The sequence below is a fragment of the Zalophus californianus genome, chromosome 4 (assembly GCF_009762305.2).
Source record: "Zalophus californianus isolate mZalCal1 chromosome 4, mZalCal1.pri.v2, whole genome shotgun sequence".
NCBI classification, from domain to species: Eukaryota; Metazoa; Chordata; class Mammalia; order Carnivora; family Otariidae; genus Zalophus; species Zalophus californianus.
Genome location: NC_045598.1, coordinates 175,540,894 through 175,565,938, shown reverse-complemented (window position 1 = coordinate 175,565,938; position 25,045 = coordinate 175,540,894). Strand labels below are relative to the sequence as shown.

General features: G+C 40.5%; 1 protein-coding gene across 4 annotated transcripts in view; it reads left to right on the top strand.

The window, feature by feature from the left end:
- WASHC5 (WASH complex subunit 5) overlaps positions 1-25,045 on the top strand; it is a 59,953-nt gene that overhangs the window by 1,074 nt on the left and 33,834 nt on the right. For all 4 annotated transcript variants that reach the window (XM_027597590.2, XM_027597575.2, XM_027597581.2 and 1 more), the window contains exons 2-11: positions 3,855-4,166; positions 4,636-4,781; positions 5,775-5,859; positions 6,682-6,782; positions 8,829-9,021; positions 9,853-10,005; positions 13,605-13,718; positions 15,617-15,788; positions 20,244-20,371; positions 23,511-23,640. In XM_027597590.2, coding sequence (XP_027453391.1) covers positions 3,981-4,166; positions 4,636-4,781; positions 5,775-5,859; positions 6,682-6,782; positions 8,829-9,021; positions 9,853-10,005; positions 13,605-13,718; positions 15,617-15,788; positions 20,244-20,371; positions 23,511-23,640 — 1,408 coding nt within the window. In that variant the 5' untranslated portion in view covers positions 3,855-3,980. The remainder of the gene's footprint in view (positions 1-3,854; positions 4,167-4,635; positions 4,782-5,774; positions 5,860-6,681; positions 6,783-8,828; positions 9,022-9,852; positions 10,006-13,604; positions 13,719-15,616; positions 15,789-20,243; positions 20,372-23,510; positions 23,641-25,045) is intronic.

Here is a 25,045-nt window from a genome sequence, read left to right as displayed (position 1 = left end):
GACAATTTAATTTCCTTCAGATTCTGTACTTTTGGGTAATTGGTATGATGCCATGCTGCATTCTTGAAACATGTTGTCTTTAGTCTAGGGTTATTTTCCAAACTGAAAACCTATGTTCCATAACAAATTCTTTAAAATAAGTTACAGCTACTTTTTGGGGTGCCTGTAAAGAAAAGTGGGAAATTGAGTGGGATCTCTGGTTTCATTTCATGCCTGGTAGTAATAGTGTCTATACTGAGAAAAACTGGTCTTCGTGAATTTTCTTCATCTCTAGCACCAAAAGAACCACTAAATGGAAGATTTAATTTAGGTTCTTCTACAGTGTTTATCTGCACCTCGTTCTAGAGTGATTGTTATTTTTAAATTTCAACTAAGTCTTAGCACCTTCTATAAAGCCACCGAATTCTGAGATCACTGCAACATGATTAGACATTTTTAATGTTGGTTCTTAGGTTCTGTTCTTCAGGGCAAGTTTTTCAACCAACAATGGGGTATCTACCAAATACTCTAACCAAATAATATTTTGAATGTTGCCTACAGTGTAAGGATTTAAGGATTAAAATAAGAGGTTTAAATATTTAAATTAAATAACACACAAAAAAGTCTTGACTTATGTCATTATCCCAGGCCTAAGCTAACCTGACTGTCTGCATGCAGGTGCTGAGTGAATCTGTTCATCCTTTTTTGGGGGGAGGGGAGGGGAAGAAGGCAGGTAATGTTGTTTTGCTTTAAGATATTTTCTCCCTGGTCGCACTGTCTATCCTATATTGGGATCCAAAATACGGTAGCAGTTTACACCCGTTAAACATAGCTTGCTTGCCTTACAGTTGTGTCTGGAGTTTCATCCTGCTTAGACCTGTGTCTTCAGAGGACTTCAGTGACTTTTTTTTTTTCCCCATTTACCATTATTTTCCCCCTTCCCTTGTCTCATTTTCCCAGCCAGACTATTTCAGTGCAAAAAAAATGGAATGAAATTGGGGTGCCTGGCTGGTTCAGATAATAGAGCATGTGGCTGTTGATCTCGGGGTGAGTTTGAGCCCCACGTTGGGGGTAGAGCTTACTTAAAAAAAATGAAATGAAATTATCTGCTTCAGCCACATCAGCCACTTGCCTATTCCTTAAGCACATTTAGCACACTGCTGCCCTAGGGCTTTTGCATTTACTTGTAAACCCTGCCTGAATGCCCTTCTCCCAGATCATTATCGATTGTAAAATAACAAACTACCCCAAGACCTAGTGGCTTAAGAAAAAAAAACAAAAACAAAAAACATCTATTGGCTTATAGTTTCTGTGGTCGGAATCCATAATGTGGCTTAGCTAAGTGCCTTTGGCTCAGGGGCTCTTTGGGAGGTTGTAGTCTGGCTGTGAATAGAAGCTGTCGTCTTATCTGAAGGCTCAGCTGGGGTTGGCGGGGATCCATATTCAAGCTCATTCAAGTGGTTGTTGGCAGGCCTCTGCCTCCCTCATCACAGGGCTCTCTCACAACATGACAGCTTCCTTCTTTCAGAACAAACAAGCTAGGGAGGGTGCCCCAGTCAAAAGTCACCATTTTTTTTGTGATCTAATCTCAGAAGTCGTATCTTTCACATCTACCTTATTCTGTTCCTTAGGAGTCAGTAAGTCACACTCAAGGAAAGGGGCCCACACAGGGCATGGACAAGGAGATGGAGGTCATCAGGGACTGTCCTAGAGGCTGCTAACCACACTCAAATACCCTTATTGCTTGCTTCCTCACTTCCTTCTGGTCCCTGCTCAAATATCTTATCAGAGAGGCTTTCACAAACTATGTAAAACAGCACACACACACACTCCATCTCTTTATCGTGCTTTTTCTTCACAGCAATGATCACAGCCTGATACATAATGCATTTATTTATTATCTGTTCCCCACTCCTAATAGTATGCAGGCTTTATGAGAGCAAGAACTTAGTTTTGTTCTGGAGTACCCTCAGGTCCTAAAACAGTACTTGACATACAGTAGGACTGGGTACATATTTGTTGAATGAATGAATCTATATCAATAGGAATGCTTCCACCTGTAAAGAATCCAAAAGCCAACTAGCAGCAGATAAAACAGTTCATCTTACAAGGATTACAGAGGTAAGTAGTGCCACAGTTGAATTAGTGAGTCAATAACATCAACCAGAATTTAGATTCTTTCTCTCCTTCCAAACCACAATCTGCAGATTTTTGGCTTTTTTTCTTTTAGGTTTGTCACCTTGTATGTCAGGCAAGACCTGTTCATTGGACCACGTTCAAAGGCAAGAAGGAGAGGGATAGCGAGGGGAAAGAGAGAAAAATTTCTCTTCATAGGCTTCTCTCCTTGTAGCAAGAGGAATACATTTCCCATAAGGTCTACCGTAGACTTCCTCTTACATCTAATTGGTCAAAATTGAGTCACATGTCTAACCTACTTCAGGGGTGGTGGGAAAATAAGGATTTGCTTGTTTCCTCCTCTATAGGAAGAAAGGAAAAGGAGGGAGGAAATTCTTGTTGGAGAGTCAACAGCATCCCGGGAAATTAAGACATTTTAAAGTATCGAATCAATAATAAGAGACTTACAGAAGGAAAAAAAAGAAAACTGTTAAGGGTTATACAAAGCTTCCAGGTCCTAGATAACTGTACTAGGTAGCTTAACATGAGCGAACTTTGAACAGATGAGACAAGGGTTGGGTAATGTTTTGCTAGGGCTGCAAAGGAAGCCCCCTCCTGTCAAATGCCTTTCCACATTCTGGTTTTGTGTGTGGCAAAGTCCTCATTATTTCATCATTCACTATTTGAGTCTCTGCAGCTAGAAGATTACATATGAACATAAAAGTTGGCATTGACATAAAAATTTTAATGAGTTGACCATGTGTAAGATTAGTTCTTATTCAGATATTCGTGTCCTAAAGGGTCTGTTAGGTTGAATTCTTATTTTTGTTGGTCTTCTCAAAGTTAATGTCATGTTGATAGAATACAGTACCAGTGCAAAATGCAAGTGCAAATCTTGGGAAGTACACAGGCCTTGATGAAGTTGAAAAATAATTCAGGCTTCCATGAAGTTGACCACGATGACCTAGCTAAATTAACAATTAGAGGAGAGAAATAAAAGAAAGATGATGACAAAATTAACACTTCCAAAGATGATTTGCAAAAGAGTTGGAAGAAGCTGTTGGGGAAATGAATGCTGCCTTGAACATTTTTTATAAAAATTACCTTTTTCTAAGATCATGCTATGAAAGTCAACTGTGAAGTACAAGATACTGTATTATCAAAGTCACAATTTGGTGAAATCAACTTTTGACTCATTCTTGGTTTGTTCCTTGAATGAGGACATAGTTGTTGCAGTTTTACTCTAAATTTTGCTAGGTGTGAAACTTACTTTCATAAGTTTTAATGATACCATTCGGGGACACCTTTCTAATCAAAACTTTTCCACAGCTTAGCATGAAATATTTGTCCTTACTTTAGAGTCACTCAGTAGATTTCTCAGGCATGTATTAGCCTTGATAACAACAGCCTCCTATCCCTGACATATGAGAAACACGTTTTTATTTTTATTTATTTTTTTTTAAAGATTTTATTTATTTATTTGACAGAGAGAGACAGTGAGAGAGGGAACACAAGCAGGGGGAGTGGGAGGGGGAGAAGCAGGCTTCCCGCAGAGCAGGGAGCCCGATGCGGGGCTCGATCCCAGGACCCTGGAATCATGACCTGAGCCGAAGGCAGACGTTTAACTGACTGAGCCACCCAGGCATCCCTCGTTATTTGTTTTAATTTTTTTTAGTGAGTTTGGGAGAAAAATCTTATATATATGTTACATGCACTCCCTTTAAAAATAGAGATCTTTATGCTTTTCTTTTGGGATACAGGTTCTTTAATGGAGCAGCCGATCTGTCAGCAGACCTGGTTTCATCTAATGATTTACAGACCCCAGCTCTGAAGCCAGTGAAACATTCCTGCTGCCCAGGCTCTGAGTATCGTACATCATCCTCACCATGTTGGACTTTCTAGCTGAGAACAACCTCTGTGGCCAGGCGATCCTAAGGATTGTTTCCTGTGGCAACGCCATCATTGCTGAACTTTTGAGGCTTTCTGAGTTTATTCCTGCAGTGTTCAGGTACAGAGACCGAGCCGATCAACAGAAATATGGAGATATCATATTTGATTTCAGCTATTTTAAGGTAATCCTCCTCCATAGCATTTTTACCACTGTATTGTCTATAAAAGCATGCTTTCTCTGGGAACCATGAGACGCCGCAGGGTGAAGTAATTATGGAGAAAGTTAAAGAGGAAAGGTTTTTAACCAAATTTAATATCAACAGACTAACTTGAAAATAATATAAATGTATTGTGTGGAAGCCCTAACATAATATAATCAAACTCTTAAAAAGATAACTTTGGTGTAATGTATTTCACAACAAAGTACCCCACATTAAAAGCATGCTAATCATGGTTAGAGTTCAAATTCATTTCTTCCAAAGGGATTTTGCATCTAGGCTTCTGTTATCTTCATTCCCTTCTGTTGCTCTGCTTTCAATTTTCAATATCCCTTTTAAGGCATAAGAGCAAATTTTTAAAAGACTATTTAGAAATTGTTACCCACAAGTATGCTTTTATTGCCATTTCACATAAATGTGTTTTTCTTCTCAGGGTCCAGAATTATGGGAAAGCAAGCTGGAAGCTAAGCCAGAGCTACAGGATTTAGATGAAGAATTTCGTGAAAACAACATAGAAATTGTGACCAGATTTTATTTAGCATTTCAAAGTGTGCATAAATATATTGTAGACTTAAACAGGTATTGATTAATTTAGCAATAACTTATTCTGACGGTAAATAGTGGGAAAGGGACATGCCAGAAAATGTGCATCTTCCTGAGTTACTGCACAATCTTCCTGCCTCTCCCGTGCATAATTCCTGTGGCACCAGTCATCTTTAAGTATTTCAGAGTTTTATTATGCTTTCCTTCTCTTGTGAAGTAGTATGATAATCTTGGTTTGTACTAAGTCATGGCTTGCTTTCTTTTTTGTTTTCATCGACATATTGTTGACACACACAGTTTCATTAGCATCAGTTGTACAGCCTAGTGATTTGATAACTCTATGCTGTGCTCACTGCAAGTGTGGCCACCATCTGTCCGCATGCAACGCTGTCACACTACCATTGCTACATTCCCTGTGCTGGACCTTTCACCCCCACCACTTACTCAGTCGGTAACTAGAAGCCTGTACCTCCCACTCCCCTTCACCCACTTTGCCCATGTCCCCCCCCGCCCCCGCCCCCGCCCATTCCTCTCCCTTCTGGCAACCATCACTTTGTTTTCTGTATTAAGTCATACAGCTTTCAATCCTGTAGTTTATGACCATATTTTAGTATCTTATATATGAGAAGTGGAGAGAAAGGAACTTATTTTTATAGCCTTGGTAACGGTAGCTTCCTTCTTATCCCTAACTGCACAGTATTCTCTTCCTTTCAGCCCTTGAGAGTTCATTATTCATCAGCTTTTAAATTATCTGTTCCATGTTTTTATAGCATTACTCCTAAGATATTTATAATTCATAAATCAAGACTAGGGATTACTTGGAGTAGCCGGTGTTAGAAACCTGTGGCCCTAAATGACTGTGATTTCCAGCTCACAAGTCCATTCTTAAGAGCACGAAGGGCCACAGACTATTTGAAGGCCAGAATGCCTGGTATCTTGCCTTATCTTTTAAAAATCTTTACATTCCTTCTTCAAAGGTGTTCAAGTTTTCATTAGAATGAATAACTTGCTCTGGGGTTTCATTTCTAGATATCTAGATGATCTCAATGAAGGTGTTTATATTCAGCAAACTTTAGAAACTGTGCTTCTCAATGAAGATGGAAAACAACTTCTAGTAAGTAATAGTAACCATTTAAAATAGAAAGTCAAGAATGTCAAGCTTAGCATCACTTTTTTCCTATAAGTCCCAAAGACATGCAAAGTACCCTTCTTTAAAGAGAAGCAAAATAAACTAACAGTTATCTTCGTCCAATGGACAGTATCTGAATTTAGAACATAGTAGACTCTGAACAGAATTACAAGTGAAGTAGAAATCGTGTGGAGGTTATGAGCTTCTTCCGCAGTGTAACAATCCTATCTTCTTTGTCTTTTGCATCCCAGACATCTAGCCTTAGAAATCAGTACGTAATAATTGTTTAAGAAATGTTAAATAAGTGGGGCACCTGGGTGGCTCAGTCGTTGAGTGTCTGCCTTCGGCCCAGGTCATGATCCCAGGGTCCTGGGATCGAGCCCCGCATCGGGCTCCCTGCTCAGTGGGGAGCCTGTTTCTCCCTCTCCCGCTCCCCTGCTTGTGTTCCCTCTCTTGCTGTGTCTCTCCCTGTAAAATAAATAAATAAAATCTTTAAAAAAAGAAAAGAAAGAAATGTTAAATAAGTAAAGGATTTAGAGGGACTCCATTTGGGGTCCCAAGCCAAATATCAAAAATAGGCCACCTGAAAGGTAACCACTGCAATTTAAATTTATTTCACATACACTTTACAAAGCCCATTCTATACAGAAGGTGAGAACCCTTTGGGGAAACCTGCATTCTCTTTGTAACATAAAGCTTTTAGGAAGAAAGGGAACAAAGTGATTCTTTTTAATTAACCCTCATCAACTTCATTCCAAAAGAACGTATACTCCTGTGAGTTTGACCACCTTCTTCCTCTCTTCATAGTGTGAAGCGCTGTACTTATATGGAGTTATGCTGCTGGTCATTGACCAGAAGATTGAAGGAGAAGTCAGAGAGAGAATGCTGGTCTCTTACTATCGATACAGGTATCCTGGGGCTGGGACTGCACCCTCCGAAAGCACTGCTATTGGTAAAATGCAGTGTAGGTTTCCATACTACTTGTACTGGGAACAGCAGTGATATGACCTAGAATGAAAAGTATGGGATTGTTATGTCTTCTGAACACAGTATAGAAATGTAACGATTACTCTATGTTTTATATCATCACCATAATAATAGACTATATGTAATATAATCTGTATATTATATGCAAAAGATCCTATATATTATAGATTATTAGAGATAGATTATCATGTCCACAGTGGTACCTCAGTTTTTTTAAAAAAAGGAATCTGAATTTTCTTTACCTTAAAGATAGATAAATTTGGGAATTTTGGAAGCCTAATGAATATTCTTTTTTTATGTTTTTAAGTATTACTCCTGGGCAGATGTGGGGAAACGAATACACTTTCTGTTGTCATTTTTAGGTTGATGACTTTGAAAAGGTAATTGCTCCGGGTTAGGTGGGAAGTGAATTCTCACTCATATGTATATGTGGAAACCAAAACAAACAACAGCGCATATCACGACCATGTGTTTTGTATGTCTGTATAGAGCTGCGACTTCAAGAAGTAGGGTCTTTAAATCAGAAGCCACCTTAAAGCTCTGTAATTCCAATATCTACCACACAAGTTTGAATTTATTGAATTAATGAGTCAAAATCGGGATACAAGGTCAATGTTAGACATAGTCGCGATTCAGGGAAAAAACATGATAAGCAGGAATCAGGAACATGGGTTAAAAGATGCACAGACTTGAATTAACATTCTTAAACTTAGAAATTAGGGTAAAATAAATAGGGCAAAGGGGCAAATCCTCAACAGAGAGGGATCGCTGGAGATATCATCTCTTCAGCAACAGCTGGGACTGCTGCCTCATCAGCCGTAAATTCACCTCAGGCTACTCAACTAGCCTGTCTCCTTCAGCTTCATGAGTATGTGAGGAGAGTGTTCGCCAGTGTGTGTGATTTATTCACAGCAGTTTGGCCACGAGCTGTTTTAATATCCATGTTTTTTACAATGAACTTTGAATGGCCATGGAAAAACAAAAACAGTAAATAACATAAGGAAGAAGTAAAAAAAAAAAAAAAAGTTTGTTTATCAAGCCCAGCTTTGACAATCTGGCTTTGTCCCTTTGGGTACAACAGCTAATTCATTAGAATGTGAGGATCCATTACTGCAATGACACTGAACAATTGTAAGGCAGAGTTGTGGGAAAGGAGATTCTTACATCCAATAGGAGGTCATCTTCAAATCTAAGATCCTTTGAGTCTCCCTGAGGGATTACTACTCCACACCACCCTGAAAACCACAGATGTTTTGATGAAATCTCTGTAGAAGGTGCACCTTGCCAAGAAAGAACCAGTTATTACATATCCCACTTTAAGTTGACATCATCTTTTAAAATTATTTTCTAACTTAAAAAATGCCGGTGCTGGTTCATGTTCTTTATCTGCCACTCTGAAATCCAAAGAGCTCTGAAAAAAAAATACATGCATATGTACACACACATATACATGCACATAGTAACTCCTTTGGCAGCAAAGCTGATCTAACCTGAAATCATCTGGAGTCAAAACCTGATCAGAGCAGATGCAAGGCTATAGGTAGTCCTTATTTATCTCACTTGCGTGACTATTCATAAATTTTAGTGCAGAAATGTTAATGTGTTGATCATGTAATGCCAATTGAGACCCTACTAGAGTATCATATCGTATATACCATATTAACTTCTTATATTTGGAAAATGCTGTAATCTGAAACAGATCCAGCCCTAAGGATTTTAGAAAAGGGATTGTGGACTTTAACATAGAACTAACTATATATATGTATAAGAACGCATCTTGTAAGTGTACCATAACAGGCTTTTTGAAAATGTAATTGTGACTCTTAGGGATATAAATTGACCAAAAGTCTTATCTGAAACTACATAAAGTCAGGTTATAGTGAAATTCTGCTTTTCTTTTTGGCTTTTGAGTTTCTGATATGTGCGGTTTGTCTGGCCCTTTCTTTCCCATTGTGAACATGGCTCAGTGCTGCTCGATCTTCTGCTGATTCAAATATGGATGATATTTGTAAGCTGCTCCGAAGTACAGGTTATTCCAGCCAACCAGGAGCCAAAAGACCACCCAACTATCCTGAGAGTTATTTCCAGAGAGTGCCTATCAATGAAGCCTTCATCAGTATGGTCATTGGTCGACTGAGATCTGATGATATTTACAACCAGGTGGGGATTAAACTTGTCAAGATCTTAGTAGTTTAAAAGATTGATTTCACTTTCCTCCTCAATTACTCCTTCCCTTCCTTCTTCCTCAAAAGAATAAAAGCAGTTAAAAATTTTCAAATTTGGGGGGCTGTACTATGGGATGGTAGAGGAAAGAGGGACAGTAATTTGGGCAGAATTAGAGATTTCAGGGAGAAGATGGCATTTGATCTATATTTGGAAAAAAGATGCATTCTTGGAGTCATTCATTCAAGAAATAGTTATTGAGTGTGTGTTACGAGCTTGCTGCTGGGGTCCATCGCTGATGAAGGCAGGCTGTGGTCCCTGCCCATAACGACCTTGTAGCTTAAGGAAGAAGATGGGTAACTAAAGGAATTACAGCAAAGCAAGGTGAGTGTTAGCTTAGGGGAAGCAGAGGGGGCCATACAGCATACAACAGGGGCAGCAAGATTGCCGGGGGGTGGCGGCAGGGTGTGGAGTCTGTCAGCTCTGAGAGGTCATCTGTGATAGACACAGATGTGGACAGGTAGCAGGACACAGGGAGTTAAAACAGTTTCTTTTTCTCTCTCTCTTTTTTTCTTTTTTTGAGGAAAAGACTTCAAATTGCAGCAGAGTCAAGGGCGAGAAGGGAGAGTACTGGGTGGTTAGCAGTAAGAAGGCAGGCCCTGGTTACATTGTATTCCTTACAGTGCCGCCTCTGAGAATTGCTCCCAGGGCCCAGGGCCCCCTGTTGGGAGACGGCTACATCCTAGAACCTGATCACTTATCCGGCACACGTATGAATTCAGATGTCACCAACAGCTGCCTCTTTGGGGGGTTGTGTGTACTTTGTAGGTCTCCGCATACCCTTTGCCCGAGCACCGTAGCACGGCCTTGGCTACTCAAGCTGCCATGCTGTACGTGATCCTCTACTTCGAACCTTCCATTCTTCACACCCACCAAGCAAAAATGAGAGAGATTGTGGACAAATACTTTCCAGATAATTGGGCAAGTATTATTATCAGTCTTTTTTTTTCTCTGTAATAACCTTGTTAGGGAACCGATTTTCTGTTCTTTTGGCCTTTAGCCCAGAGGTCATTATTTTGTAAATAATGAGACATAAAGTCACTTAGATAAAATTACTCTCTGTTGAGAATCTTATAAATTATAACATGAAAGAATAAGTCAGTAGAACTTCCCGAAGAACCCCAAGGGTTTTTTTTTCTTAAATAGATACTGTCAAGGTAAAACCATGTATTAAAATGTATCTTGTTTTAGTTGCTGAGATTGTAACTGTTTCGTAAGTATTTCTTTATTTTCTGTTTCATGACTCTAAGCTTACAGAATTAATCTGTTATTTTATGAATAGGAATTTTACTTCAATAATGTTTCATCTACCTTACAGGGCTGTTAAGGTTTATATTACTGCAGGGATGTGTTTATCTCACCCAAAAGTATTAATTCTTACAAGAATAAAGCTGACAATATACTCAATGTAGATGAGATGTTCTCTTTGTACACAGAGGTTTTAATAAAGTACAATGAATTGGATCCTGTTCTCAGGTAGCAGATTCTATTTCACTTCTTACTGGTCATTGAATCGCAGACTGGGATTAGGGAGCTGTAAGAAGAATAACTCGCAGTGAGGAGATGATGCTTCCTATCCATGAACACATCATGCTCATGAGCTAGGAGCTGAGCAACCAGGATGAAAACTCTGATAATCTGGTTTCATTTGCCTAAGCTTAATAAAGAGTTTTGACCATAGTGCTATAATCAGGAACAGAAACACTTTCAGTGTTAAGGAAGGTCAAAATCCAGTTATATGATGCGTATAAGATACACTCCTAAAAAAAACACCCCCGGCACACTAAAAATAAAGGAATTGGGGCACCTGGGTGGCTCAGTCACTTAAGCGTCTGACTTGGTTTCAGCTCAGGTGATGCTCTCAGGGTTGTGAGATCGAGCCCCACATGGGGCTCCACACTCAGCATGGTGTCTTCCCTCTCTCTCTCTCCCTCTGCCCCTCTCCCTGCTCTCGCTCTCAAATAAATAAATAAAATAGTTTTTTTAAAAAAAGGAACTAGAAAGAGAGCGAGAGATTCCAGGCAAATGCCAGCCAATGAAAAGCCAGTAAGAAAATATTAATATCACACCATAGAGAATTTTAAAGAAAAACACTAATAGGGATAAAGAGGGATCATATATGATTTTAAAAAGAATAATCTAAGGTTAATTCATAAGTTCACACCCAGGGAAATACTCTAAATATATAGAGCAAAAACAAAATAACGTAAAAATTGATGAAACCATAATCATGATGGGAAATTTTAAGATACCTCTTTCTCTATATAATCCTGCTCTTTCAAAAATCCGTAAAAATGTTCCATGTGTATTTGAAAGGATATGTATGAAAGTTGGGAGACATCAGTTCACAAAGTCAACAAAGTTTAAAAAAACAATGTTAGTCTACAGACTGTATTCTCTTACTATAGCATGATTACATTAGAAGCCAACGCTTAAAAGATATTTTTAAATGTTTGGAAAAAACATACACTCCCAAATAACTTTTGTGTTCAAAAGGAAATCACAATAGGACACCTGGGTGGCTCAGTCGGTGAGGAATCTACCTTCGGCTCGGGTCATGATCCCGAGGTCCTGGGATCGAGCCCCAGATCGGGGTCCTTGCTCAGCGGGGAGCCTGCTTCTCCCTCTCCTACTCCCCCGCTTGTGCATGCATGTGCGCGCGCTCTCTCTCTCTCCCTTTGACGAATAAATAAATAAAATCTTTTTTAAAAAAAGAGGAAATCACAATGTAAATGAAGAAATATGGAGAATCACACAACATCAAAATACTACAAAGCAAAGTGCATGGGAATGACTAAAACTGTTCCTCAAGGTAAATTAAGTAAATGAAACCCTAAATATGTTTATTTAAAAAAGAAGAACAGGGGCGCCTGGGTGGCTCAGTCGTTAAGTGTCTGCCTTCGCCTCAGGTCATGATCCCAGGGTCCTGGGATCGAGCCCCGCATTGGGCTTTCTGCTCCGCGGGAAGCCTGCTTCTCCCTCTCCCACTCCCCCTGCTTGTGTTCCCTCTCTCGCTGTCTCTCTCTGTCAAATAAATAAATAAAATCTTTTTTTAAAAAAAAGAACAATTAAAAATAAAGGAATTAAAGGGCTGCCTGGCTGATTTAGTTGGTGCAGCATGCGACTCTTGGTCTTAGGGTTGTGGGTTCAAGCCCTATGTTGGGTGTAGAGATGACTTAAAATCTTAAAAATAAATAAATAAATGAGTTATATATTGAGCTTAAGAAGCTAGAAAAGGTCGAGTGAAAGGAAGTCAATAAGTATATGAGTGGCAATGTATTGAACTGGACAAAAAGGGAACAAGAGAGAAGAACAATACAAAAAGGCTGGTTTTTTGAAGAGTAATAAAATAGATATTTAGTGAGACTGACCAGACAGAGAGAGAAGACAAGTTTAAATATGTTAAGATTGAAAAAGCCAACCTAAGATACAATAAAGAACTTTTAAAGTTATAAGAAAACTTCTGGACGACTTTATGCCAGTATATTTGAAAACTGAAGAAATGGAAAATTTTCTCAAAAACATATAAATACCAAATCTGACTCAAGAAGAAAAAGAAAGCATGATGAGCCCAGTGACTGTTAAAGAAATGGAACTGGGGATCCAACCTCCCTGCTTATCCACCTCCCATCAAAAAGAGAGGGTCCCTAGGACTGCAGGATCTCTCAGGCAACTTTTAGCAAAATTTCAAGTGACAAATAATCGCAATTTTATACAGACTGAAGTAGGTGGGTAAAGAACTGCAAAAATAATGCTTTGTTTCCTTTAGTCGAGAGATTCTCATGTGAACTGGGGAACTCGAGGAGTCCCCCAGGCTAGTTGCAGGGGTCACTGAGGTAAAACTGTGTTTGTGATAACACCAAGGTGCTCTGTGCCTTGTCCTCTCATCCTTTCCCAAGGGCACTTTGCATTTCCAGAGGCCCCGAGACAAACAGTATGCAGTACCTCAGGAGTCTGACTGAGGGAGCCAAGTGTGAGTCTGGCTGTCTTCAGTTAGGCCAGACGTTACAGTGACTCGAAAAAATGGAAAAGCGATGCCATCCTTCTCAACAAAACTTTGTGGGAAACCTTTAGTCTGTTTTTTGTTTTGTTTAAAAAAAAAAGTTTTATGTTAGCATATAGCGGGTTTATCGTTATTTGAAGTGAATTAAATAGTTTTTGAAATGCCTCAGTTGTAATCTGTAATATGATAAATATCAATAGATATAACCCCATTTAAAAAAAAGTCCTTTGGAGTTTTCAGTAAGTTTTAGTTGCATAAAAGCTGAGGTGGAAACATTTGAGAAGACCACTGCTCTAGTTTGCTTTTCTGTCAACCCTGATTTAGTCATTTTCCCATGAATAGCTCTTATCGCCCTTGTTCCAAAATGCCCCTAAGATAGAACACTTACCAATTGTGGCAAATTGTTGGCTTTTCATTGCAGTGGAGTTTGAACTGGAAGGAGTGGGCAGTGTCTTCTGTAACTTTGCCTCCAAGTGAGTAGGTATTTAACATACTGGATGAATGTGTCCTCTTGCAGGTAATTAGTATTTACATGGGGATCACGGTTAATCTAGCAGATGCTTGGGAACCATATAAAGCTGCAAAAACTGCTTTAAACAATACCCTGGACCTTGCAAACGTCAGAGAACAGGTAGGTGCTGGCCAATGCAGAAGGATTCTCATAACAGCTGCAAGCCTGCTTAGGGGGGGTAGGAAATGAGGAGAGTTCCCAAGGAATTTGGAAAATGACCACATAGACATTTTAAGTGCGGTGATTAATGAAAGGTGAACTTGCGCATCCTAATAAGGTAGGTAATTATAGATTTTTAACTTGCACGGTATATGTAAGTGGGAGACTTAGGTCCTAAGATTCGACATCCTAAGATGAATCAGTATGTCACATGACCCTAACTGACTTCACTTATTCTTGCTGAAGTCTGTGTCCTTGTGGACAGAATGGCTTTGACTGGTAGCTGGAATTTTAACTTTTCATTAGTAGGATGAATATTGAGGATGGTATGTCCTGTCACTGTAATTTAAATTCGTCTTCTCTGATGTGTGAAAGAAGCAACAAAACTGGAGACATTTCATCTCCTTAAAGTTTAAATGGTTACATTCTGTCTCTTCGATAAGAACACAAGCAGTTATCCTCAGTTTGTTTTCTATGATTAAGTCTCTTATGATTTGTCTCCCTCTCAGATTTCATCTCGTTTTATTTTTCCTTCCCTTCCCCTATGATCCCGTTTTGTTCCTTCATTTCCACATGAGTGAAATCATAATTGTCTTTCTCGGACTGACTTATTGCACTTAGTATAATACCCTCTAGTTCCATCCACCTCATTGCAGATGGCAAGATTTCATGTTTTTGATGGTTGAGGAGTAGTCCACTGTATATACATACCACATCTTCTTTATCCATTCACCTGTAACTGGGTGATGGACATTAAGGAGGGAATGTGATGTATTGAGCACTGGATGTTATATAAGACTGATGAATCATTGACCTCTACCTCTGAAACTAATGATACATTATATGTTAATTTTAAATAAAAAATAAATTAAAAATTAAATAAAAAACAAGGCAGAAGGAAATTCCTAACTAAATAGAGCAATAAAAATCTTTGTTGGGCAGTATCCTTGACATTTCTAAACAGTTATCTTCCTCAGCTTGGTTGTCTGAGTTTTTGAGTTTTCAGCGCAGATAGAACAATATTGACTCAAAGAACTTCAGCATGTTTTATTCAAGTAAATTGAATTCCATCAATAATGCACAAAATAATTTCAATGTTGGCATGTCTCCAAGACACATATTAGAGAAAGCGGTGCTTCCAATACTTACTGGTATCAGAGCATTAATGTTTCATTACTAAAATTACTTTTCCAAAATTACATTTTCTCCTTGGTGCCATTTTAGGAAGATCTTCAGAGTCCTCTGATGAAGCACCTGGTGATAGTTTTAAACTAACCTGACTAGGCTAATGATGTTTAACATATAACTCTTGCTTTGGGGAAAGCAGAATGACCAAATTTCCAAAAGGCTGGTTTGAAAATTCACTTTTGATCTACTGAGGCGTATTTTTGTTGTGCTTTCATCTGCCTGTAGAAGTCTCTTCTCCTGGGTATTTCTGCTCTGCCTGCTTTGCCAATAATTATGGGAAGAATAGGCAGTTGAACTTCTGCTTTTATGTTTCTTTTCCATCCAAGTTAAGAACAGAAGGGGCCCTCAGAACCACTTGTTCCCGATTCTCCAGGTGACATTTGCAGAAACCAGGAGGGAGAGGTTAAATCCAAAGTCACGCTATCTAATCTAATCATAGCTGGAGGTAGGATTTAGGATTCTCTTGGTTCTGAGTCCAACGTCCTTTTCAAAAATGTCCAATAAGCCACTAGCCTTTGAGCCTTACCAACTGTGGTCCATATGTTACTCATCTCCTATAGAAATGTTATCATTTGTCCAGGGGTTCATCTGTTTGGGGATTTGTTTTCAAGGACCATCACTGTCTCTTTTTGAAAATGTAAATTCAGTTGTTTTGTTTTTCCTTTTAAAAGTCAAGCAGATACGCTACTGTCAGTGAAAAAGTGCACACTCAAGTGCAACAGTTTCTGAAGGAAGGTTATTTAAGGGAGGAGATGGTTCTGGACAATATCCCAAGGCTTCTGAACTGTCTGAGAGACTGCAACGTTGCCATCCGATGGCTGATGCTTCACACAGCCGACTCAGGTAATGTGCAAAAGGCGTGCCATCTTCATGGCTCCATATAAAGGCTTGCAGGATTAAGATATGCTCCATGATGCAAAAATGGTTTAGTCTTTGGAAGAGAATCAAGTTGCTGCCCTTTTTTTTTTTTAGATCGGTTTATTTATTTTAGAGAGAGAGAGACGGAGAGAGAGCATGTGTGTGCATGAGCGGGGGAAGGGGAGAAGGAGAAGAGGGAGAGAATCTCTAGCAGACTCCCCACTGAGCACAGAGCCTGACACGGGCTTGATCTCGCGACCCATGAGAGCATGACCTGAACTGAAACCAGGAGTTGGACACTCAACCGACTGAGCCACCCAGGCACCCCGAGAATCAAATTGCTTTTTAAGTTAGTCATTTTTGTGTCTACTTAGACAAGTCAGCAGCCCACCTGAATAGTCCCTTTGTCAGGTTAGATTATCTGGGATTATCCCAGTGGGTCCAGGGTAATCACAAGGGTCCCTGAGTCGGCAAGAGGGAGGCAGAAGAGTCAGAACCAGAGAGGTGGCATCATGAAAAAGGGTCAGCAGGCCATTGCTGGTTTTAAAGATGGAATGGGGCCACAAGCCAAGGAATACAGGTCGCCTCTAGATGCTGAAAAAGATAAGAAAACAGGATTTCCCCCAGAGCCTCCAGAAGGAGCACAGATCTACCGACTCCTTGATTTTACCCCAGTGAGACCCATTTCAGATTTCTCATCTCTGGAACTATAAGAGAATACATTTGTGTCTTCTTCAGCCATTAAGTTTGTGGTGATTGGTTACAGCAGGAAACTAATATGAGAGCCAGTCCAGTAAATAAGAGCCAGATGTGCAAAATGCATCTGGCAGGATGTGAGATTTGAGTCCAGAGCAGGAGAGAAATTTTGCTGGTTGGTGTAGAGGGGTGAAGGTGGTTGGGGAAGGCTCCACACAGGACGCAGGAGGGGACTGGCCCCCCTAGGATTTTGAAGTAAAAAGTTCTAGACTGGAGAAATGATAGAGAAGAAGGTATGATTTGGGAAGTACAGAAAAACATGGACCCACAGAGTTGATGAACAGGCTAAACCAGAGTGCCTAATTAAGGTAGATTGGGGGAAAAAAATAAAGGTAGGTTGGGTCTAACCTTTTCTGGTCCACAGTCCTCTTGGAGACGCTATGGGCCATCAAGCCGCTTTACAGATGTAGGAAATGACTCCACAGGGTCCGTGAGCCTATGACTTAAAACAAAACAAAAAACACCTGGTTTAATAGAAAAATAAGTAGGTTGGACTAACCTGAGCCAGTTCAGAGCTGACACAATTCCTTGTACTTAGTAAAGGCTGGATTGATGTTAATGAACTAACGATTTCACGCATCCGGAGTGCATGCGCTTCCCGCTCACAGGTGTGTCATTCAGCAGCCTGGCCAGCCTCCTGCTTTTTGTTTTTCGCTAACAAACTTTGCTTGAGAGCCACCCTGAGACCGGCACTGCTTTCAGCAGTTGTTCTTTCGGATGAGGCTGTGTCTCTAAAAATACTGCCCACTCCAGATTATTCTGCAGCCTCCCATGGTAACACAGTAGCCCGTAGCCCGACTCTTCCAGGCAAGATGCTCTTTCCTCCAGCTCCCGTCTGGTTCCACTTCCTGTGAGTGGGTCAGCAGTGAAGACAGCAGATGGACTTCTTCATCCTCTGTTTCTCTGAAAATATGTGGACTTTCTTCTCAGCCTTCTCTTTTCCCACTAGAAATCTAGCTATGAAATCTTTCTCAAAAGTGCTGCTTTCCAGTTTTTGGGGTTTTTTTCATTTTGCTTTTTTGCCTACATCCCTCTCTAATTTACAGTTTGCTCATAGCACGAATACCATGGCTGAAGTGTAATCATCTACTGGATCTGGTTTTAGGTAGTCATGTTTCTTTTTTTACATAAACTCCAGTTCTAATTTGAGGATTTTGCTATACTCACTCAGTATTGAATCTTCTTTACCAAAGTCTTAACATGCTCAAGCATGTAAACAACTCAGACCCTCGCTTTATCCTACCATAAAACCAGCGGTGGGTTTCCCATGACTCAGCCTCATCATTCTTTTCCCTGCGACCGTGCCTGACCCTGTGCCCACACTCTGGGAGCCAGGAGTCGTGTCCTGGATTTGCACCCTTGCAGGGACAACAGACAGTGTTCTGTGCATTCATCTTCAGCCACATCTGTTTTCCATTTTTGTGCCTGGCAATTGTCTGACCTGACTGCACAAGGTCATCATTTACCAGAAACAAATGATTTACCTATCTGATTATGAGTCATGTGTGGGAAAAGTAACTGCTTATTTAGCTTTTATGGTGTCTCGGTCATGATCGGCAGGAAGGAATGCGTATTCTTTACATTCCGTCCTGTTGATCTGCTGGAGGCATCTCACCCAGGCTTTGGATGCGTCCCCGGTGTCTTGCAGCCTCTGAAGAAACATGCTCAGAGCCAGCCTTCCCCAGGCAGGGCTGCCCGGCTTCTGAAGTCTGACCTGAGGTTACCATGCTTCTAAGATCTGTTGCCTCAGTTCTCTGAGTCTGCATTCTTGCAGGTCAGATGTCACAGACGGCATCAGGCCCTGAGGATGCTGGAACCATGCCTGCTTTCTACCAAGGAATTAATTATTAATGCAGGGCGATGTTCCCTATCCAAAAATGAAAGCAAATTTGTCTCAGAAGCTTTCTTGTTAAGTCAGAATTAATACAAAACAAGTGGAACTCTTCGTAAGTTTGGTCTGTTTGATTTTGTTTGTTAGGCAGATACGAAGCTGAAAAAATTGTCTCTGTGTCATCAGTGTTACCAGTTCCAATATAGCTCTTCCTAGATAGTTGTGATGAATGCATAATAAATCCGCCCTGAAGTTTCCCATGAAAACCGAGCCCTTCTCCAGGTTGTCATGAGCCTCCTCCTGATGGAATAGCTTAGAAATCAATGTATAAAATGGCCATCTGCAGGCTTCACCAGAACTGAAACACTAAAAAACACCCCCGACATATATAACACGGTCCTTCTATATACGCTGGACATCCTGGGATACCACTGAGGGGCTAAGAAAGTAAGAAAGCCGTGTGACACCAGAGCAACAATCAGGGATCTTGAACCTTACCAGATGTGAACTTTTTGGCAGTGTTTGTTGCCTTAAATTTTTTGTCTTGACTATTTATAGTCCAGGTAGCCTTGGCCTATTTTCTTACTTTTTCTTAAATAAATAATTGGCCCCAAAACTAATTTCAGCAAATATCAGTAATTTTTTAAGTTCTATATACCTTTCTTTAACATACTGTTTATTTGAAATAGTTTCTCTTAGGAGCAGCAGGCTGAGCTATTGAATCAGGATATTAGGTATTTTGCCCCTGGGTCCATCCCTGCCTACTTTTGTCACCTTGGCCTAGTTCCTGGAATCTCTCTGGGCCTTGGTAGTAGAGAGTTCAGGAAGCTTTGAGTGCCTGCCATGCCCTCGAGCTTTTACAAGGAACAGAACGCTCCCAGGTCTGGTTCTTCCTGTTTGGAGGTGCCACATCTTTGTGTGGGTAACCCTGCTTGCCTGTGGTGTCAGGGACCCCCAAGACCACCCTAGTTGTGATCACTTCCTAGGAAGACACAGTGTGTATTAGTACTTGTGGCTATGATTTATTGCAGCAAAAGGATAGAAAGCAAAATCAGCAAAGGGAAAAGGTGCATGGGGTGAAGTTTGGAGGGAACCAGGCACAAGCTTCTAGGGGTCCTCTCCTGATGGAGTCACACAGGATGTGTTTAATCCCCCCGGCAATGCATTGCAACAGCATGTGTGAAGTGATGCCAATCAGGGAAGCTCCTTGGAGACTCCTTGGGGCTGATCACAGGCAGCCTCTGCCTGGCATGTATCAAAATTCCAGACTCCTAGAAGGAAAGCAGGTGTTCATCATAAACCACATGGTATGAACAGTTAAGGCACAGTGGTCCTCTCTTATTAATTCTTGAAATGGTAGCATCTCCCGAAATCTGAGTCCGCAGATGTGCCAACCTTGCAAACAGGCCTCTCTGAGGCGAGCAGTCTCAGAAACTGAAGAGTGTCCACCCTGAATGGCAGAGAGCAATGCCTAAACCAAAAGCAACTCCAAACAGACAGGAAGTAAGGAGGCAGAATGGTGTCAGAAGGCTCCACCCATCCATATCGGACAGTCGGTAATGAACCAGTCCCAGAATGCCTACAGTATTTGGAACACTGTTATGCCGCTTGCTTTTGCTCATTCTACAGTATATCATGAATGACGTTCCTTGCCAGATCCAACTGTCGTATTTAGAAGTTCAGTTGTACTTATTTCATGGTATACATATACTTATTTTTCCATGTGTTGTTGGTATACATTTTGCTTATTTTTAAATGTTTAAAATGAAGGAAAGTTTTTTTAAGAATTCCTCTTCTGTTTCATGTTTTCTACACCTTTAATAAATTGGGAACTCTTTTCTTCCCGTTTCTAGCCTGTGATCCAAACAACAAACGTCTTCGTCAGATCAAGGACCAGATTCTAACAGACTCTAGGTACAATCCCAAGATCCTCTTTCAATTGCTGTTGGATACCGCCCAGTTTGAGTTTATACTCAAAGAGGTAAAACCCTTGAATAAATAATCATCAACATCTTAGTGTTTTTATGCTTAAAAATACTTTTAAAGAATTAGGGTTCCGTAACTGTGTCTCTGACTCAGGCTGCAGAGTCTAGCTGTCTGACAGACATAGTTCTTACACGAAAAACGACAGGATTAGACATTTAACAGGCATTTAGTGCCAAGTGCCGGGGAGGAGACAGTGACGGGGGAAATTGTACAAGACTGTGGAGGTGGCAGTCTAGTGAGGAATACGAACAGTAATCAGAGAACCACACTAATGAAAATGTGAATACAGGGGCGTCTGGGTGGCTCAGCCGTTAAGCGTCTGCCTTCGGCTCAGGTCAGGGTCCCAGGGTCCTGGGATTGAGCCCCGCATCGGGCTCCCTGCTCCGCGGGAAGCCTGCTTCTCCCTCTCCCTCTCCCCCTGCTTGTGTTCCCTCTCTCGCTGTGTCTGTCTCACTGTCAAATAAATAAAATCTTTAAAAAAAAGAAAGAGACGTGCTCTAAAGGAAAGGAACATAGTTCTCTGAGGACCTATAATCAAAGACGCTATCCCCAACTTCCCTGAGAAGAGAAGCAAGAGCTTCTGAAGGGACCTGAAGAAGGAACCTGTCAGAGTTAGCTAAGACAAAGGTTGGGAGCATTCTGGAGACCATGCCAGAGAGAGGGCAGAACATGCCCAAGTCCTCTCGGGTAGGGAACAGCATGACCAGTTCAAGGACCAGAAGGACCAGTTGGCTAGAGGGGAGAGAACGAGAGAAAGTGGTATGATATGAGGTTGAAAGGTGGGCAGGAGCCAACCCAGGCCTGGCCTTGTAGGATTTCAGTTTTCATCTGAAAAGCCATGAGAACCTGTTAGAAAGGGCTTTTTTTTTTTTTTTTAAGGTTCTGTTAATCACCATACATTACATCATTAGTTTTTGACGTAGTGTTCCATGATTCGTTGTTTGCATATAACACCCAGTGCTAGAAAGGGCTTTTAAGTAGGGTGAAGGATTTGCAATTAAACAAGGTTTTGACTTAAGGATTTTAAGGATTTTGAGTTCCCTGAAGGAAATTTTGAGGTTGGTCAGTCTTAGGGCTAAAAAAGCCTCTGTGGGCATAATAAAAATGGCAGCTACCCAGGAACGCCTACGTTCTGGAACCAGTAACTTTGGGGGTTTGGAGCAGGTGGGCCCAGGAACTAGCCGTGGATGTTAATGCCCATTCAGAATTGATCTTCACCTTGCCTCAGTCCAGTTAGTGGTATGCTAGATGTTTCTTTTCTTCTAGGTATGCGAGGACACTGTGTTCCCCCATTAAGTAGCTCAGGAAAAGTACATGCTACTTATTAACATGCTAATGCATGTGCTGAGTGTCTTCAGTGCCTTGTCTGTGTATCACTTTGTAAGATCAGAGAAACGCTACCCCTTTTTGATCTCTTTAATATGTTAATGTTTTCCCTCTGAATAGCAAATCATCATCGAATACCTGCTCTGTTCCCAGCTAGGTGCTAGGAATTCAAAAATGAACAAGGCATGTCCCTACCATCAAGGAGCTCTCAGTACAGTGGGGAAGAGAGACAGATTAAGCCAACATGAGAAACCAAGAAAGATCCAAGAGCAGGAAACCAGGCATCTTATTTTTTGGTCAAAGCAAACTTCAGAGGCAAGTGAGAGTCGCCCCCGAAGAATCAATGCACTCAGTCCGGTTAGGATCCTGAACCGAGCGCCAGTTCCCCAAGAGTTCTGTAGCTCAGTGTTGTTGCATGGAAATCAGGACAGGTCTGGGTCATCTGCCTAGCCAAGCCTTCATTTCTAATCATTAATCTTTTTCTGGAATCTGTTGGAATAGAAAGGGCAGCTTCCTTTAGTCTGTTCCAGTAGAGGGAAAAGAAGACCAACTCGTTAAAGATCTTCAAAAGAGAAAGATCTGGTAGAAAGAAAAAAAAAAACAACTACCCAATTCAAATCAAGCAAAACAATGATAATACATTTCAGCTCGGTTTCTTAACTGACCTCCCACCCCAACCCTTTTTCTAGAATCACCTTCTGATTCTCCTATAAACACAGCAACTGGACCTGTGTTTCTTGTAATCTTTATATGAAGTTGCATCTCCTAATTGAAGGACCATCCCCTATTCCAAATTTCCATCGTAACAAGATATGAAACCTGTGAGTTCAACCTGTGAATGAGTGTTTGAAGGGCTTCAAGCCATTCGATCTGTGATGAAGGCCTCCCAGTGTTATTTTTGTCACTGCTGCTTTGTCACCTGGCACTGACTGATCTCAAGCATTCAAAAAGATAGGGCGGACTCTATAAATAATTCTGACTGTTCCTCATGCTATTACTTTTCAATGCTTAATCATCCTGCCTGATCACTAAGATACCTTTTCCTCTGGCCCCACAAAATTCCACCACTCTTGATCCTTTCGTCTGCAATGAAGTCTTCATCTTTTAAAATTCATTTTGATGCTGAGGAATGAAGAATTTCTTAAGAGAAAAATCCGTATACTCTCATATTTACCCCTTAGGAGCCCAATAAAATAAATCCCTATACACTTGTGACATACCTGAACTATGTTTCTAAAGTTTGTTTCAAGGAAAAACAAAACCTTGAGATACACCATTTCGTCCTCTGCCCAACCCTTTATAGGATTTTAATTTTATGAAAAGTGAGTTCATAAACAGACCTACTGTGTGATCAAAAAGAAAGAACTTTTGTGGGTAATTTAGTTCATTCTCCACTCGTCAGACTAGATATCCTCAACCTTCCCTAACCTTAGAATAGGTATGACCCCAGAATTGTTACTTAGAGCAGTGGCCACCAAATTTCATGTCATATTAAAAATGCTGGATTCTTGGGTCGACCCAAGACCTTCTGAACCAGAACCTTCAAGGGTGGGGCTTGGGACTCTGAGAAGTAGAAAGCCATCCAGGTGATGCTTATGTGCATCATAAGATGCCTGAGAAACACTGCCTTAGTGATCTAGCTTTGCCCCTCGATTTGTACAAAGTAGGACGACTTAAGAGATGACGTCAGGGTAATGTTACTTTTAGGCATATATTTTTATAATAAATTGGGTTTTGCTCAGGCTTTCTTGGTAAACTGCCTAATCTGGACTTCCTCTTAAGTAATTCTTTTCTGTCTCTTTCAACAGATGTTCAAGCAAATGCTTTCAGAAAAGCAAGCCAAATGGGAGCATTACAAAAAGGAGGGTTCAGAGCGGATGACAGAGCTTGCTGATGTCTTTTCAGGAGTGAAACCCCTAACCCGAGTGGAGAAAAATGGTAATTGCTGAAGAGGAAATATTGGTGTGTTTGAAATATACACATAAATGACTGGAAAGCAGCAGAGTAAAAAGTCCTGACGTTGTCATCATTGTATGCTAGGAGGTTGCTAATGAAGATCTGAAGCTTAGTTTTAGCTGCCTCTAGCTTTGTGCTCCCTGGGGCACTCTTCATAGCCTATCTGGACTTGAGGTTTCTTACTTTGGAAGTATGAGATTGGGCTAGAGGGGTTGTTGTACTCTGGTTCATAGTCCATAGGGTCATAATTCATCCCCCACCTTCACCATAGTATGCACCACTGGTGTGTCAGCTTATGTGCATTTGGGGGGAGGGAGAAAAGGACCTAACTGTCCTGATCTCAGGACACTTGCCTCAAGAATATTACCAACTACTAACATAGATGGTATGCAAGATTCTCGGCTTCTAATCATGTTTGCTCCTTCCCCCCGCCCCCCCGTGCGCCTGCCATCTAGTGGCAGAAGCAGGGACCTGCAGATTTTTTTGAAACAACATTGCTCAAGTCTTACTTTAATGATATTAATTCCGCTTCTTCTAGGAAATTTTATCTGTAGGAAAATTATGGTATCACTTAACATTTTTATATAGATAGAAGCCTTTCAAAATTCCCCCGAATTACCATTCTGAATTTTAAGATGACAAACTATCTTTTTAATGCTTAATGTTTAACTATGAGATTCATTTCTGATAGTTAATTATACAGTAGAATAGTATAGCTTCTTGTTTAAAAAAAAGCTTAATAGTATAGCTTTTAAAAAAACAGTATTTTTAATCAATATGATCTTGTGATTACTGTATTTGGCTTTTGTTCATTTATTTGATGCTCAATGGTTAGCCTAAAATGTATTTCCAAGTTACTTTATTACTCCTAGTGGGAAAAGTTGGCTGTGTTTTTAATCATGTGATATAAATTGGCAACATGTTTTGCAGATCACTACATTGTGTCTAGAAAACAAGGAACCACTAACCGATCAGTTTTTGAGAATCAGGCACATTCATCTTTGTTCTAATCACCTTTAGGTTCTTAAAAATCCCAACATCCTTTCAAAGGCCATTCAGAACAAGATCTTCTACTTTATCTGGCTATATAGCATATTTCAGCTTAGGAAGAACTTCCACATATGTTTCTCATCTGAGATGCTGTGAATCAACATCTGTATTCTTGTTTTACATGTAAAGAAATCAAGCTGCAAAAGGTAGTCACTTGCTGAAGGTAACAAAGGTTCAGAGCCTGGATCGAGCTTTGCACCTCAGACCCTGAACCCTGTGTTCTTTCTGCTACTCCAGAGCTGTCCCTCAGTCTTACCAAAAAAAAAAAAAAAAAAAAATCTTTAAAATTACAACTAGTGTCCCTCATACCAGTTCTTGAAATAACTTAGGATTATAA